General features: G+C 37.8%; 1 protein-coding gene across 1 annotated transcript; it reads left to right on the forward strand.

Moving 5' to 3' along the window:
• The first annotated feature begins 9,340 nt into the window (after positions 1-9,340).
• Positions 9,341-13,497, forward strand: LOC106701174 (double-headed protease inhibitor, submandibular gland-like). The gene is made up of 6 exons (XM_014480393.2): positions 9,341-9,457; positions 10,181-10,212; positions 10,728-10,849; positions 12,288-12,330; positions 12,783-12,895; positions 13,345-13,497. The coding sequence occupies exons 1-6, from the start codon at positions 9,391-9,393 to the stop codon at positions 13,400-13,402; spliced, it is 435 nt and encodes a 144-aa protein (XP_014335879.1). The 5' UTR covers positions 9,341-9,390; the 3' UTR covers positions 13,403-13,497.
• The last annotated feature ends 263 nt before the right edge of the window (positions 13,498-13,760 follow it).

Consider the following 13,760-nt stretch of genomic DNA (forward strand, 5'->3'; position numbering starts at 1 on the left):
AATATTAACAAAATAAAAAGACCACCCAGGGAACAAGAGGATATATTTGGATACATTGTAACTGACAAGGAATTTCCAAAATATACAAACATCTCATTAAAAAACAAACCCAATCAAAAGATGCGCAGAAGATCTAAGCAGACATTTTATCGAAGACACACAGATGGTCAACAGGCACAAGAAAAGATTTTCAACATCACTAATCATTCAGTTCAGTTCAGTTGCTCAGTCATGTCCCACTCTTTGCAACCCCATGAATTGCAGCCCGTCCAGGCCTCCTTGTCCATCAGGAAGGATGGACATTGCATTTCCATCCAATGCAAATCAATATCAGGATGAATTATCACCTCACACTGACCAGAATGGCTATTATTGAAAAGCATACAAATAACAAATGTTGGCAAGGACATGGAGAAAACTGTTGGTGGGAATGTAAACTGGCTCAACCACTGTGGAGCAGAGTATGCAGGTTCCTTAAAAACTAAAAACAGAACTACCATATGATTCAGCAATCTCACTCCTTGGTATATAGCCAGAAAAGACAAAAATGCTAATTCAAAAAGATACATGCACCCTCAACGTTCACAGCTGCACTATAATGGCCAAGACATAGAAGCAACCTAAGTATACATTAACAGATGATTGGTTGAAGAAGATGTGGTTTATATATATATATATATATATATACACACACACAAATGGAATGTTACTCAGCCACAAAAAGAATGAAACACTGCCGTTTTCAGCAACGTGAATGGACCTAGAGAATATCATACTAAGTAAAGTCAGACAAAGAAAGAAGTATTATATGATATCACTTATATGTGAGGTCTAAAAAAATAATGTAAGTAAATCTACATACAAAGCAGAAACAGATTCACAGACATAGAAAAGAAAGTTATAATTACCAAAGGTGAAAGGAAGGGGCGGAGGGATAAATGAGGAATACGAGATTAACATATACGGACTACTGTACATAAGGGCTTTCCCAGGTGGCACAGTGGTAAAGAATCTGCCTGCCAATGCAGGGGATGCAAGAGACAGGGTTTCAGTCTCTGGGTTGGGAAGATCCCCTGGAGGAGGAAAATGGCAACCCACTCCAGTATTCTTGCCTGAAAATTTCCACGGACAAGAGGAGCCTGGGGGGCTACAGTCTACCACAGAGAGTCAGACACGACTGAACAACTGAACTCGCAGACACACACACTTTACATAAAATAGACAAGCAACAAGGATTTACTGTAGCTCAGGGCACTATATTCGATGCCTTACAGTAACCTATAGTGAAAAATAACCTGAAAATATATATCTATGTAGATAGATAACTAAGCCACTTTGCTATATACCCAAAACTAATGTGATATTGTAAATTAACTACATTTCTATTTTTTTAAAAAAGAATCTCTTGTCCTTCTTTGTAAGTTATTAGTGGTTGTCTTCTCTTTGCTCCTTTCTATACATTTAAATAAAAACCACACTTCTTATTCGATGAAAATAATAATAAAAAGTAACAAATGTTGACATTTAAACATTTAATATGTGCCTAAAACTGAGACAAGCATATAATCAGACTCACATTTGTACCCCAATCCAACACTCTCTGTGGCCTTGCTGGTTGACTTTGACCAAGGCCAGTCTCATATATAACACGGATTATGGTAAATGAAGTGAATGTACCCTCAAATTACACTCCCTGTGACCTTTACCAGTAATGGATAATACTTGTTTCCCTCTTAGTAACGAGCATAACAAGGCATCTTATTCTTTCCCTGGTACCATCCTGCCACAGAAATACCTTTTTCTTTCCAATATTGTAATTAAAGCTCAATATAAATAATATGTAACCATAAGTCACTCTTCAAGCATGAAGGGAGGACAGAGAGAAAGACTTGGTCATCTGAAAAGGAGTCATAGGGAAAAGAATCTAATAAAACATTGGTCATCCTTGAGGGACTTTTCACAAGATGGTAGTTCTTGTGGATCATTTTGCGGGATGATGTGCTGTCTTCCTCCAGGCTGTTCTATACACTCTGTCCTATTACAGTCCTTGTAAATACCTTTCAAGCCTAAAGACAATTTACTTTTTAACTTTTTTTCTTGAATGAATTTTAGACCTTCTATCTTTTCAGTGGACTTTTTCAACGGCCTACCAGACGTGCTCGTCGCCATCCTTTACAGCCCTCTCTTTTAAAACAATCTTCCAATGACCTCTTTGAAACACAGATCTGCTTAATTCCCCAGTTTAATGTTTTGTTTTGTTTTTTGGAAAATTCCTCCTAAGCAGCCAGGGTGCACTAAAACACAGTAAAACAAGACAAACCTGAAACCAAGGCAATGTGTTCCCTACTCCCTTTTGTCCTCTATTCACTTATCAATAAATTTATTAACTCTTTCGTTTAAGCCATCATCCTCTTATGACTGACTGTAACAACTTTATACATGATCTCCCTGCAGGGTACTGATCTGAAATCCAAATTTGGTAGTATTATGCATAAAACCTTTAAGTGATTTCTCTAGTCCCCAAGATGAATACCAAACTCCCTCTGACGTGTAAGGCCTCTGTCTACCTCTTTAGTCTCAGCTCTTATATTATCCTTTTTCCCTTCTACCCTTGAATAATTTCCTGAAATTTATTTATATATGTCCTCTCCTCCTAACATATCCTCTGTATTCACCTCTGGTCCTTCTCCGATTTTTTTCCTTCCATCTTTTAAGGTTCATTCCTTTAAACTCTAGGATAAATTTATTTTCACCTCATTAAAGGTGAGGCTTTTTTCTAGAAACCTTCCACAACTTCTTTCCCCTCTGAATGTGAATTAGTTATTCCTCTCTTATGCTCCCATAACCTCTTCTCCCTACACCCAGATTACCAGCTGTCACTTGTTTCCTAGTTGCTTATTTACAAGTCTGTCTCTCTCACCAGACTGTGACTGCTTTAAGAGAAGAAAAGATGGTTTAATATTCTTGCTTTTCTTTCTAGTTCATACATACTGTAATACTTAACTTGGAGCTATTACTTATTAAAGTTGTTGGGTAAAGCTATACTCGCTTAGAGTTTTTAAAGGAAATTTAGAACACGCCTCTTAGTTACTGTCAATGCCTACAAGGACTTTTCTCTTCAAAAACTGCTGGCAATGATGGTTGGAAACAAGCTAGTTAAGTGAAAATATGAACTTGTAAAATGTATCTCCTCCCTAGACAAAGGCTAGATTCATGAGGTATTTCTTAGAAATATTAGAAAAGGTTGTAGCTAAAGAGGAATGCAAAAGCAGTAGGAGCCCAGAAAAAAAAAAAAGCTATGAAGTATACTGTTATAATTAACCTTAATTTCAACTAATTAACTGCTCTTAGTCAACTAAATATATGATACATAGTGATAAAGAAAATCTCAATTATTTTATTTCAGGTTGATAACCTCCTAGATTGACAGAGCTAGAATAAAACTACCCCATGATTTATCCAGCATGTTTAATATATAGGAATCCTAAAGCCAAAAGAGAGGAAGTGATTTTCTGAGCTTACCCAGATGGGAGTAAATGAGGTATAAATTCAAGTAAATGGTTTTTAATTTCATGTCCCTTACACCACTCCCTCTGGCCTCATGAACCACAGTTCTACACTTTTCATGAAACTAACTAACCATGTGATTATGTTTTCAGACAAAAGGGTGGCGTTTATATCCAGTGATCCTAGAAAACTGTTTATTACCTACAGAAATGTCACTTCTGTTCATTTGTGGAATACTTCAATTCCAAATCTATGGGGTAAGTACACATGCAGATTTGTTAGCAAAGAGTAACAGAATTAACAACGAAAAGTAAATTCTAATGACAACACAAAAGAAGTCCTTGGAATAGTAATGAAACAGAAAACTGCCAGCTAGTATATTCTCGTCTCGATTCTTTCTGCTCCTAAAATTTTAAGTGAGAAAAAGTTGCCAAAACTCCATTGCAAAAGTCTCTAAAATGAGCTGCTGACAATTGTGCTTGCAAAGGATATTTGCTCAGGGCCCAGCCTCTGGTTGCAAGATGGGCATTGATGAATCAAGCAGGAAATGCCACATCCGTCTCTGCCCAGACGCTGTGCCAGGCACTCAGAAGATGTGTAGGCAGTTGGATAACCTCCAGTTATAATTGCCCACTGAAGAATTTCTGGTAGAGCTCTTCCCCCCACCCCCCATATTAGCACTTACCCCACTCCAGTACTCTTGCCCGGAAAATCCCATGGAAGGAGGAGCCTGGTAGGCTGCAGTCCATGGGGTCGCAAAGAGTCGGATACGACTGAGCGACTTCACTTTCACTTTACACTTTCATGCATTGGAGAAGGAAATGGCAACCCACTCCAGTGTTCTTGCCTGGAGAATCCCAGGGACGGGGGACCCTGGTGGGCTGCCATCTATGGGGTCGCACAGAGTCGGACATGACTGAAGCGACTTAGCAGTAGCAGCAGCAGAAGCACAAGATAAGACTCTAAAGGAGAATGGAATCGTGATAGTCATTTTAATGCCAGTATGTCAAACAAGAAATAGTAACACAGCATCAACAACTCAAGCAGTAGTTAAAAGCTATTAACTAGTTTTCTTTGTATCTTTCCTTGACCATCAAGCACAAAGCTTGCAAAAAATGATATGATTTTTTGCCTTAGTAATTCCTTGGACAAAACTTACAAAAAATGATATGAATTTTTGCCTTAGTAATTCCCTGGACAAAAACATAAAAATAGGTAAAATATTACTCCTAGTGTTGCAGCAAAAATAGAAATGGAGTTTTTCCTCTCCTGAGAACGAGGAAAGTAAAGGGAACAAAGAACAGACTAAAGAAGAAACATAAGTGTGCGTGAAAGAGTTAATAACACCTAGTTTTATTTTTTTCTTTTAGTTATTTTATTTAAAAGAAAAAATTATTTAGTAAAATGCTGCTTTATTTTCACTGTGACTGATAGTATATTCTCATTAAATATTCATGATCAACCTTGAAGAAAAATCATAGGATGAGGTAAAAATGTTATTGAAAAATTGATATTATATAACAAAGACAAGATATTATAAGCACAGTAGGAAATGCCAACACAAAGTATGAAAATTTCACTAAGAATGCTTTTTTCTTGACTGCCCTATCGAAAAAATTTTTTTAAGTTTTACTTTAACTGTTACTAACCTGTAGTCTATTTTACAAAACTAACTTGACACTATGTAAATTACATCTCAGACCTACAACCCCTTAACTCTATGCAAATTACACCCTGTACCTGGTGCTTTCCTCCCCGGCACTCCCTTTGCAGACCTTGTCAAGCAGTTCAGTCGCTCAGTCTTTTCTGCCTCTTTGCAACCCCAGCTTTCCTGTCCATCTCCAACTCCCACAGCCTACTCAGATTCATGTCCATTAAATCAGTGATGCCATCCAACCATCTCATCCTCTGTTGTCCCCTTCTCCTCCTGCCTTCAATCATTCCCAGCATCAGGGTCTTTACAAATGAATCAGTTCTTCGCATCAGGTGGCCAAAGTATTGGAGTTTCAGCTTCAGCATCAGTCCTTCCAATGAATGTAATAAATACAATGAATACAAGCAGACCTTGTAGCTTTCTGCATTTCAGAAAGTAGGCCCAGTAGGATGAATATGCAAGACTCACTACTTTGGTCTTTATCACTTACCCCAGACTTGGAGCCCCATCTACAGGATCTCCTCAGATTCCCCACGTGGGGAGGTGGGGGTAGGGTAGGGGGAGAACCACGGTTCTTGAGGCACCAGCCTGCTGTGTTCTCTCTCCGCTAGGCCAGCTGAGGATCAAAACAGCCTTTCTATTTCCTCCAGACTTTGTCTCTGTGTTATTTATTTGGCATCAGAGGGCAGAGAAAGCCAAGATTTGGGTGGTAACATTAGTGGCTTGAGTACTTTAGAAAGGAATGCAAAAACAGAAGAAATTAAATTTTCAAGAGAAATCAAAAGGACTGAGTTCTAACACTGACCGAGACTGCTGCTGGCCGCTTCCTGAAGAGGCAGAGACTGCTGAGTGCCTGCCTATACAAAGTATCTGCTGAACCCTGGACTCAGGAGTTTTTCAGTCTCAGTCAAAAATCACCCTGTCTCCTGTGTGGCATGGAATAGGGAGCTGCCTCAGTGAAGGGAGCCATTTAAGGCTGGCATGCACGGCAGAGATGCAGGTAGAAACCATGCCTGTCCAGAGATAAGAGGGCCTGCTCTCATTTCCCATGCACTGCTTACGCATTTCAGATCATCACAAACTCTAATAATGAATGAGACTAAATCTACTCAAATCCAAGCAGAGTGAAGAGCTCAGAATTCTGTAATTTTATTTAGAGAAAACGACAGACAGTATTGTGTATCTACATTTACTGATCAAAACTGACACCTACTCCATGGAACCATGTTGGGGATTGCTAGGAATTCACATGCAGTGCATGTCTGCATCAAGGCCTGGCTACCTCAGAATCACAGCCAACCTACGAGTTTTGAAACAAAAACTTTGTGCCTGTTAAGGAACTGGTAATAGAAATGGGTGTGGATTTACTGATGGGTTTTTTGATATGGGCAATGTATTACGAGGATGTTGAGTTTAATGTAATTCTACATACTATTTTTAAATCCTTAGTTACTGAATAGATAAAGGAAGAAAGAGAAATGGAGTCTTATTAGTTTGTTGAGCAGATTCATTTTTTTTAATGAAGATTTCCAGAAAGAACATGGGAGGTAGACATATAGGTCATTCTTCTTAAACTCTGGATTTAAAGGAATGAATCAATGAAACAAAGTTAAAAAAAAAAAAAAAACTTCATGGAGAGGAAAGCACATACACAAATTAAAACCTAATTGTAGAGAGATTAGATGGTGTGAAAATTAGACAGGATATGAAGACTCCTAAATTTTCCTGGGTTGGGTTACTACTGACAGCTATCAGCACAGTGAAACTGGAGAGAAGCCTAAAAGTGAGATTAAGCAGCAAGGTTTTGGGGGAGCAAGTTGACCTGGAAGATCCTACAGGATGCCCAGAAGGCACTCCTCAGTAAACAGTAGAGACCTGAGTCTAGGACCCAGGTAGCAAATCTTCCCTCATCTTATTTGGGAAAGTAAGTCAGGCCAGACATGTTGACTTAGAGCTGTGTGCACGTGAGAAGATATGAAGTAGCAGGAAGAATCCTGTACTCTAATCAGGTGATCTAATTCAATGAATGGCCTCATCATGGTACTCTTCCTCTGAGGGCCTCACTTCCTTTTCTTTTCCAAATTGATTTCCATGGAGCCTTGAAGTGCATGGTAGAAATGCAAGTACTCTTGAGCCCTATATTGCTTCCATTTAACTTAGATTTAAAAAAAAAAAAAATCTGCTTCTTTATCATTTGCCTCATAAAAGTGCATTTGAGTGTGGAAAAAGTTCCGTTTTTAAATTTGACAACAATTAAAAAAATGACAAACATAGACAGCACATTAAAAAGCAGAGACATCACTTTGCCAACAAAGGTCCATACAGTCAAAGCTATGATTTTTCCAGTAGTCATGTACAGATGTGAGAGTTGGACCATAAAGAAGACCGAGCGCCAAAGAATTGATGCTTTTGAACTGTGGTGATGGAAAAGACTCCTGACAGTCCCTAGGAGAGCAAGGAGATCAAACCAGTCAATCCTGAAGGAAATCAGTCCTGAATATTCATTGGAAAGACTGATGCTGAAGCTGTAGCTCAAATACCTTGGCCACCTGATGCGAAGAGCCAACTCACTGGAAAAGATCCAGATGCTGAAAAAGATGGAGGGCAGGAGGAGAAGGGGGTGACAGAAGATGGGATGGCTGGAGGGCATCACTGCCTCAATGGACATGAGCTTGAGCAAACTCTGGGAGATAGTGAAGGACAGGGAAGACTGGTGTGCTGCAGTCCAGGGGCCGCAAAGAGTCGGACACAACTTAGTGACTGAACAACAACAACAGAAAGTCTGAAGACCACAGATCCAGATGTTTGTTCTGGGACTCACCAATTCTCACATTCTGTGAGTCATTGTTCTCATTTCTGTTACCTGCTTAGAACACGGTCCCTCTAAACAGGTGTTTCACTATAACCTGGAAAGATGACCATTTACCCCATTCAGAAAACCTTCTGGATTGCACTTCATTGTGGTATACATATTTCAAATGTTGATAAAGCCTCGAAATATATGTAAAATATAAGTATTCAAATTTTTACAATAAACTAAAACTGTAGAATTCAGAGAGAAAAGAGGTGGTATTGGAAAATGGGAAGTATGAATGAGAGAAACATATCTTAAAAAATTAGAAACAAATACAATCATTACTGGAAGATAGTAAGATCTGAAACTGGAAGATCTGGTTTCAGTGAAGATCAAAATAGCTATCTATTTTGGGGAATTTGCTTACCTCCTCCATCTCTGAATCTGTCCTTTGTGAATGAATTTTTCCTTTATATTAACTCTGTCTTCTGGAGAGCTGATGTGAAGAGCACAAGGGATAATAGAGGTGAAAATGCTAAATAATTGGAAATCACTGGGTGTGTGTTGTTGAAAAAATACTGGTCATGTGGATAAACAGAATATTTATAGATATGGGTGCAGGAGAATGGGTCATACACAATATCATGGTATGATCTTAAAAGGCATGAGATAACATGTTGAATATAGGTTTTCATTATAAATATCCATTTTAGTGACCAAAGTAGTATATCGTAGTTTTTTGTTTTTTAAAGTATAGGTAGGCCTAGAATTGGAAGGGACCAGCTCTCCTAACTGTTAAGAATGTGACTAAAAAGAATATACTTAATCTTTCTGATTTTGTTATTTTATTTGCAAAATAACAATAATACTTGTCTTCACATTTCATAAGGTTAATCATTTAACAAGCCTTCACAGAAGGTTGTAAAGTGTGTTCATACTTACAAAAGCAAGGTTTATGGTACTATTAATGTTGTCTATTACAGTACATTTTAAAGAAATGTCCTCAGCATTTCTCTGATCTATTTCAACATTCTTGCATTTCACATAACTGTAAAATCCCTTTACGTGTCATTTAAGAGTCCATTTGCTATTCATTTCACCTATGACTTTATTTGTCCTCAAATATAGCCATGCCATTATAACTGCTGAGTGATCAAAGGACTATTATGGAAAACATCTGGTAGTTGGTATCAGGATGTAACTATTCCAATTGTCTGTAACTCAAGATAATAAGGAAGCTTTGTTTGACAAATGAAAAGAAACAACCTTGCTTGGATTAACAGCCAATCATCACTGCAAAGACCAGTTTTAATGAGGGTAGGTCTCTGCTCTGAGTGTATATATACATGCATCTGTCAGACTGCTTTTTGTCTGTTTCTCTCTGAACTTCTTGACTCGGGGCAGCGGCTCTCGAATACCCTCATTCATCATCACTATGAACAGCATCACTACTTTTGCCATCCTCGCTCTGGCAGCCATGACATGGGCTGTCACTCCACCCGGTGAGTTAGGATTCCTTTTCAATATTCATTCTCTTATGTTAACTGCAGTATATTTGGCCTTCAGTAATTATAGAATATTAAGTGAAAGTGAAATACTAGAGTGGGTAGCCTTTTCCTTCTCCAGGGGATCTTCCCAACCACAGGGATCAAACCCAGGTCTCCCACATTGCAGGTGGATTCTTTGCCAGCTGAGCTACAAGGGAAGCTCATAGAATGTTAAAGTCAAAAGAAAATTTAGTAGGCATCTATTTAGATTGGTCTGATCAACAGAGTAGGGGTAAATCAGACCTTCAGGAAGAGGAAGAGAGACTGAGAAGAAAAGGACTGAGAAGTTCCTGCTCAGTTCCTCATTAGATCTCTCAGGTTTCTGACTTGCCCTTTTAGAAATCAACTATGCAACTCTGAGACCTTAAGTCCAACTCTCCCTGGGCATGCCCACAGGATCTCCTGGATTCCTCTACAGTTTCTTCTCCAGTGATCAGAGATTCTCGCCCCCAACCTCATTTTTTTTTTTTTGGTGGGGTCAGGGGGTCAGGATTATATTTCTCTGACTTCACCCTTAGCTGGCCTGACTAAAGAAGTGACCTCTTTTCGGTCTGGTCTGGGCAAGGGATGTTGGGAAATGGGTTTTAGTTACTGTGAACAATGAATTCAGCTTTGCATTTCTAACTGTAGAATTTACTATTTCTCTAATTCCTTCTCTCCAAATGCATCTCATCATAGTCTCTTCTGGTGATCAAGAAATAGGGATAGAGGTGAGTACCTTTTTGGCATGCTCTTTGTAAAAATGAAATCAGGGTGAATATGTAAATGAGTGGTGAAGGTATCTAAATTGACTCACAGTGGGCTGAAATAATTCCATGGGAGGTAAAAACTGTTTCTACTCTACTTTTCTAATGGTGTTTCTTTAAACGAGTCTCTGTGCAAAAGGAGAACAGGAGATCAAGGAAGCTCCTACTTTTAGGTAGTATTTTAAACTTTTCTCAGTATCATTCATTATTCTACTGGACTGTCATTATAACCCTAAAAAAAAAAGAGAGAGAGACTAATATTTCTTGCTTAAACTGCTCATTCTCATTTAAATACTGTTCTAGGTCTGATTTATTTTTGCAGCACAGCACCTGGTCCACAAAAGGCCTTCTAGACATGTTTGCTGAAAAGCTGAGGAGGGAATCTTCCTACTCTCTTCTCACTCTTCACCATCTAGATATAAGAATGATAACAGAATTGAAGAAACACAATGCAGAGTATTATTTTGTCCCAATTACAGGTGAACTGCACCAAATACAACATAAAAGGTATCGGGATTGCGTGCACAAAGATATGGAGTCCAATATGTGGCATAGATATGAAAACTTACAGTAATGAATGTATGTACTGTTTCCTAAATAGGTAAGTATTATACTCAATTTGGAGCCCAGTTTTGTTTTGCTTTACAATCACAAAAGTCACATTGGCCAAAATCTACTCGGCTTTTGAAAACATGGTTTGACATCTTACCTTTTGTCATGTTCCTCTACTACTCTGTGGACATTGTTTTGTTTAAAAAAACCCCAAAACTAGTTATATTAGGGATATATATTATGTATATTTCTTTGCTATCCGGCCAAATTCTCATGTGTATTATATTACACGGTATCCCTCAGGCATTAGCTGTTACATATAGGCATTTTTATTCCCAAATTACATTTAAGGAAACTGGGTCTCAGGCAGGAAACATATTTTTGGTCAAACTTTCATGATCTTTCTTATCAGTTAATGGAAACTCAGAAGAGAGATGTTGCTACTTGGGCTGTAAGCCATGGACACTATTGTAACACTTTGATCTACCCTTCACACCCCAGAGGAAAATCATGTTGCTTCTCTGATTGTCTGGAAAAATCTAGGGAAGAGAATGAAAGTACAAACGGATAGTTGGAATTTGTTGGAATCCTCACCACCATCATCCCCACACATTAAGTTCTCACTATAAACAACATCTCAGCTTCTAGGAGACTTTACAATAATGATTATTACCAGTCACTCCAGCAACTTGAACTCACTGCTTTCCAACTAGCAGTTAAAATCGTGGACTTTTGTGTCAGACATCTGGATTCAAATCCAGGCTGCACTTAGTAGATCTCTGACATTAGGCAAACAAATACCCATTCTGCTATGTACTTCTGTATTCAGCAAAGCAGAAATTATAATAGTGTTTAGGATTCATTGTGAGAAAACATGTCAAATCTTAACTAAGCAGCTGACACAGAGTGAATACTCAAAGAAAGGAGCTTTTCTTCCTTTTAATCATTTTCCTCCTTCTTTTCTAGCCTTTCTGAAAAGTCATAGTCAAATATAATAGCAAGTGTTAGTCAAATAAAACCCCTCAGAATATGCAATACCAGAGACTAAACACTGAGATGGGATTGATTATATTATCTCGTATCTTTTTAGAAGGAGGAAATCTAATACTCAGAAAGGAGAAGTGATTATAACAAAATTACACAGACTATAAGTGCCAGATATGGATATGTGAATATTTTCTTTTAAAACTGCAAAAATATCCACATACTTTATTATACCTTTGATTTCCATCTGAGTATTCATGGATTATTTTAAAAATGCCCAATCTACTCTCCTTTTAGTGTTGATCTTATTTTTTTATATTTTAATTTGTTTGCAAAATGATCATTTATCAAAGATGTTAATGACAAATATTAACTAACTGGGGAAGAATATTAACCAGAACTACTTAGTTCAGGTCAGACAACACAGAATGACATATGACCATGTTTTACTCTGTAGATTAAGAAATATCAAATTACTGATTCAATAAAATCTTATTTTTCAGGGATAAAGGATCTCAACTCAGGAAACTTCATAATAATGAATGCGTAAGTATACACAAAAATTTTACATATCCTTAATATAAAATGTTTCAACAATTCCTCCCTTTCATCAAGAACAACTATTTTAAGGTATTTATTCTACAAATTATCTATGACTATGAGTAGTCACAGGTAACACACCTGGCCAGCCTAAACAGAAAATCTGAAATATAATTTATTTACCCAGAAGACTCCAGAAACTTTATTTATACTCCTTTATTCATAAGCCACAGGATGGATTCTGTTCATTAGCTACACGGGAGAATGAGAGAGAGGGCAGCCTTGAACTTGGGCTGAGCAATCTCTTGCTGTGATGGTATTCTCACCAATGTTGGGTCAGGTTATGTAAACTGCAGAAAATACACCTTTCTGCAAGTGGGATTCTGAACTAATGATCCTCTCAAGGCTTTAAAAGAGTTTCTTTTCTATGATTTAATGGTGTTTTTTTTTTTGAACAGAGGGAGGTTGAGTGCACCACATATTCAGAAATATGCACCATGGAGTACCTACCTCACTGTGGATCTGATGGGATAGTATATGGCAACAGATGTGTATTTTGCAATGCTGTTGTGTAAGTGCTTTATTCAGTATTTTATTTGTAGAAAGAGCCCCTCACACAGAACCAGAAGCCATCTTAGCTATGTAAGCCAGATGCTGCTATGAAGCCTAAGAGATGGCTGACTGAAAATCATAATATTTTACAAAAGGAAGGAAAAAGAGAGAAAATGAGAGAGAAAGAAAATGCCTAAGAATAAGAATTGAAGTTAGGGGAAGAAACATTTGATTGTCATCATAATATTATTCAGTGGTAGATAAAAGAGAAACTTACAGAATTTTTGGCTCCTAACACTGGCTTTTACTGGTACACTGAGTTCCCTTTTTTCCACCATGCTGAAGCTTGGTAATTAATTGTTCAGCTTTCATGTTATGTATTCATCTGGCTGGCTTGATCTAAGATGATGCAACTTTCAACTTAAGATTTCCAAAGCTCCCCTTTTAAAAGTATTATTTTTCTTGCAGGGAGAGCCGTGGCACACTTTATTTTGTAAAATATGGACCATGCTCTGAGTCTCCCTGATGTTCAAGGGCACCAAGTTTCCTTTGGCAGCGAACCAGTTTCTCTAGGATGGCTATGGGGACAAGTATATGGAACTTAATTCTTCAATAAAAGATTCTCAGCAGAAAAAGTTGTCAGGCTTATCTCTGTAGATGCAGTTCTTCTCATATCTATGGTCCTTTCCCTAAACTATAAGTCATACAGAAATATTTCCTCTGTTTCCACTCAAGTTGGAAGCTAGAAAAGATTATACATAGAGTGGTGAAAAAAGAATCTGCTCTCAGCATCCCATTAAAAAAATATTTTTTTTAAGTAAACATGGATCAAAGTGTGTATCTGACCATTACTATTACATTACCTTTAGCTACACTAATGAAAA

This window comes from Bos mutus, chromosome 7 (genome assembly GCF_027580195.1).
Source record: "Bos mutus isolate GX-2022 chromosome 7, NWIPB_WYAK_1.1, whole genome shotgun sequence".
NCBI lineage: Eukaryota > Metazoa > Chordata > Mammalia > Artiodactyla > Bovidae > Bos > Bos mutus.

Coding starts and splice junctions, on each gene's coding strand:
- LOC106701174 (XM_014480393.2), top strand. CDS start 9,391: ATGAACAGCATCACTACTTTTGCCATCCTCGCTCTGGCAGCCATGACA. Junction 9,458..10,180: donor ATGGGCTGTCACTCCACCCG/GTGAGTTAGGAT, acceptor ATCTCATCATAG/TCTCTTCTGGTGATCAAGAA. Junction 12,331..12,782: donor AACTTCATAATAATGAATGC/GTAAGTATACAC, acceptor TTTTTTGAACAG/AGGGAGGTTGAGTGCACCAC.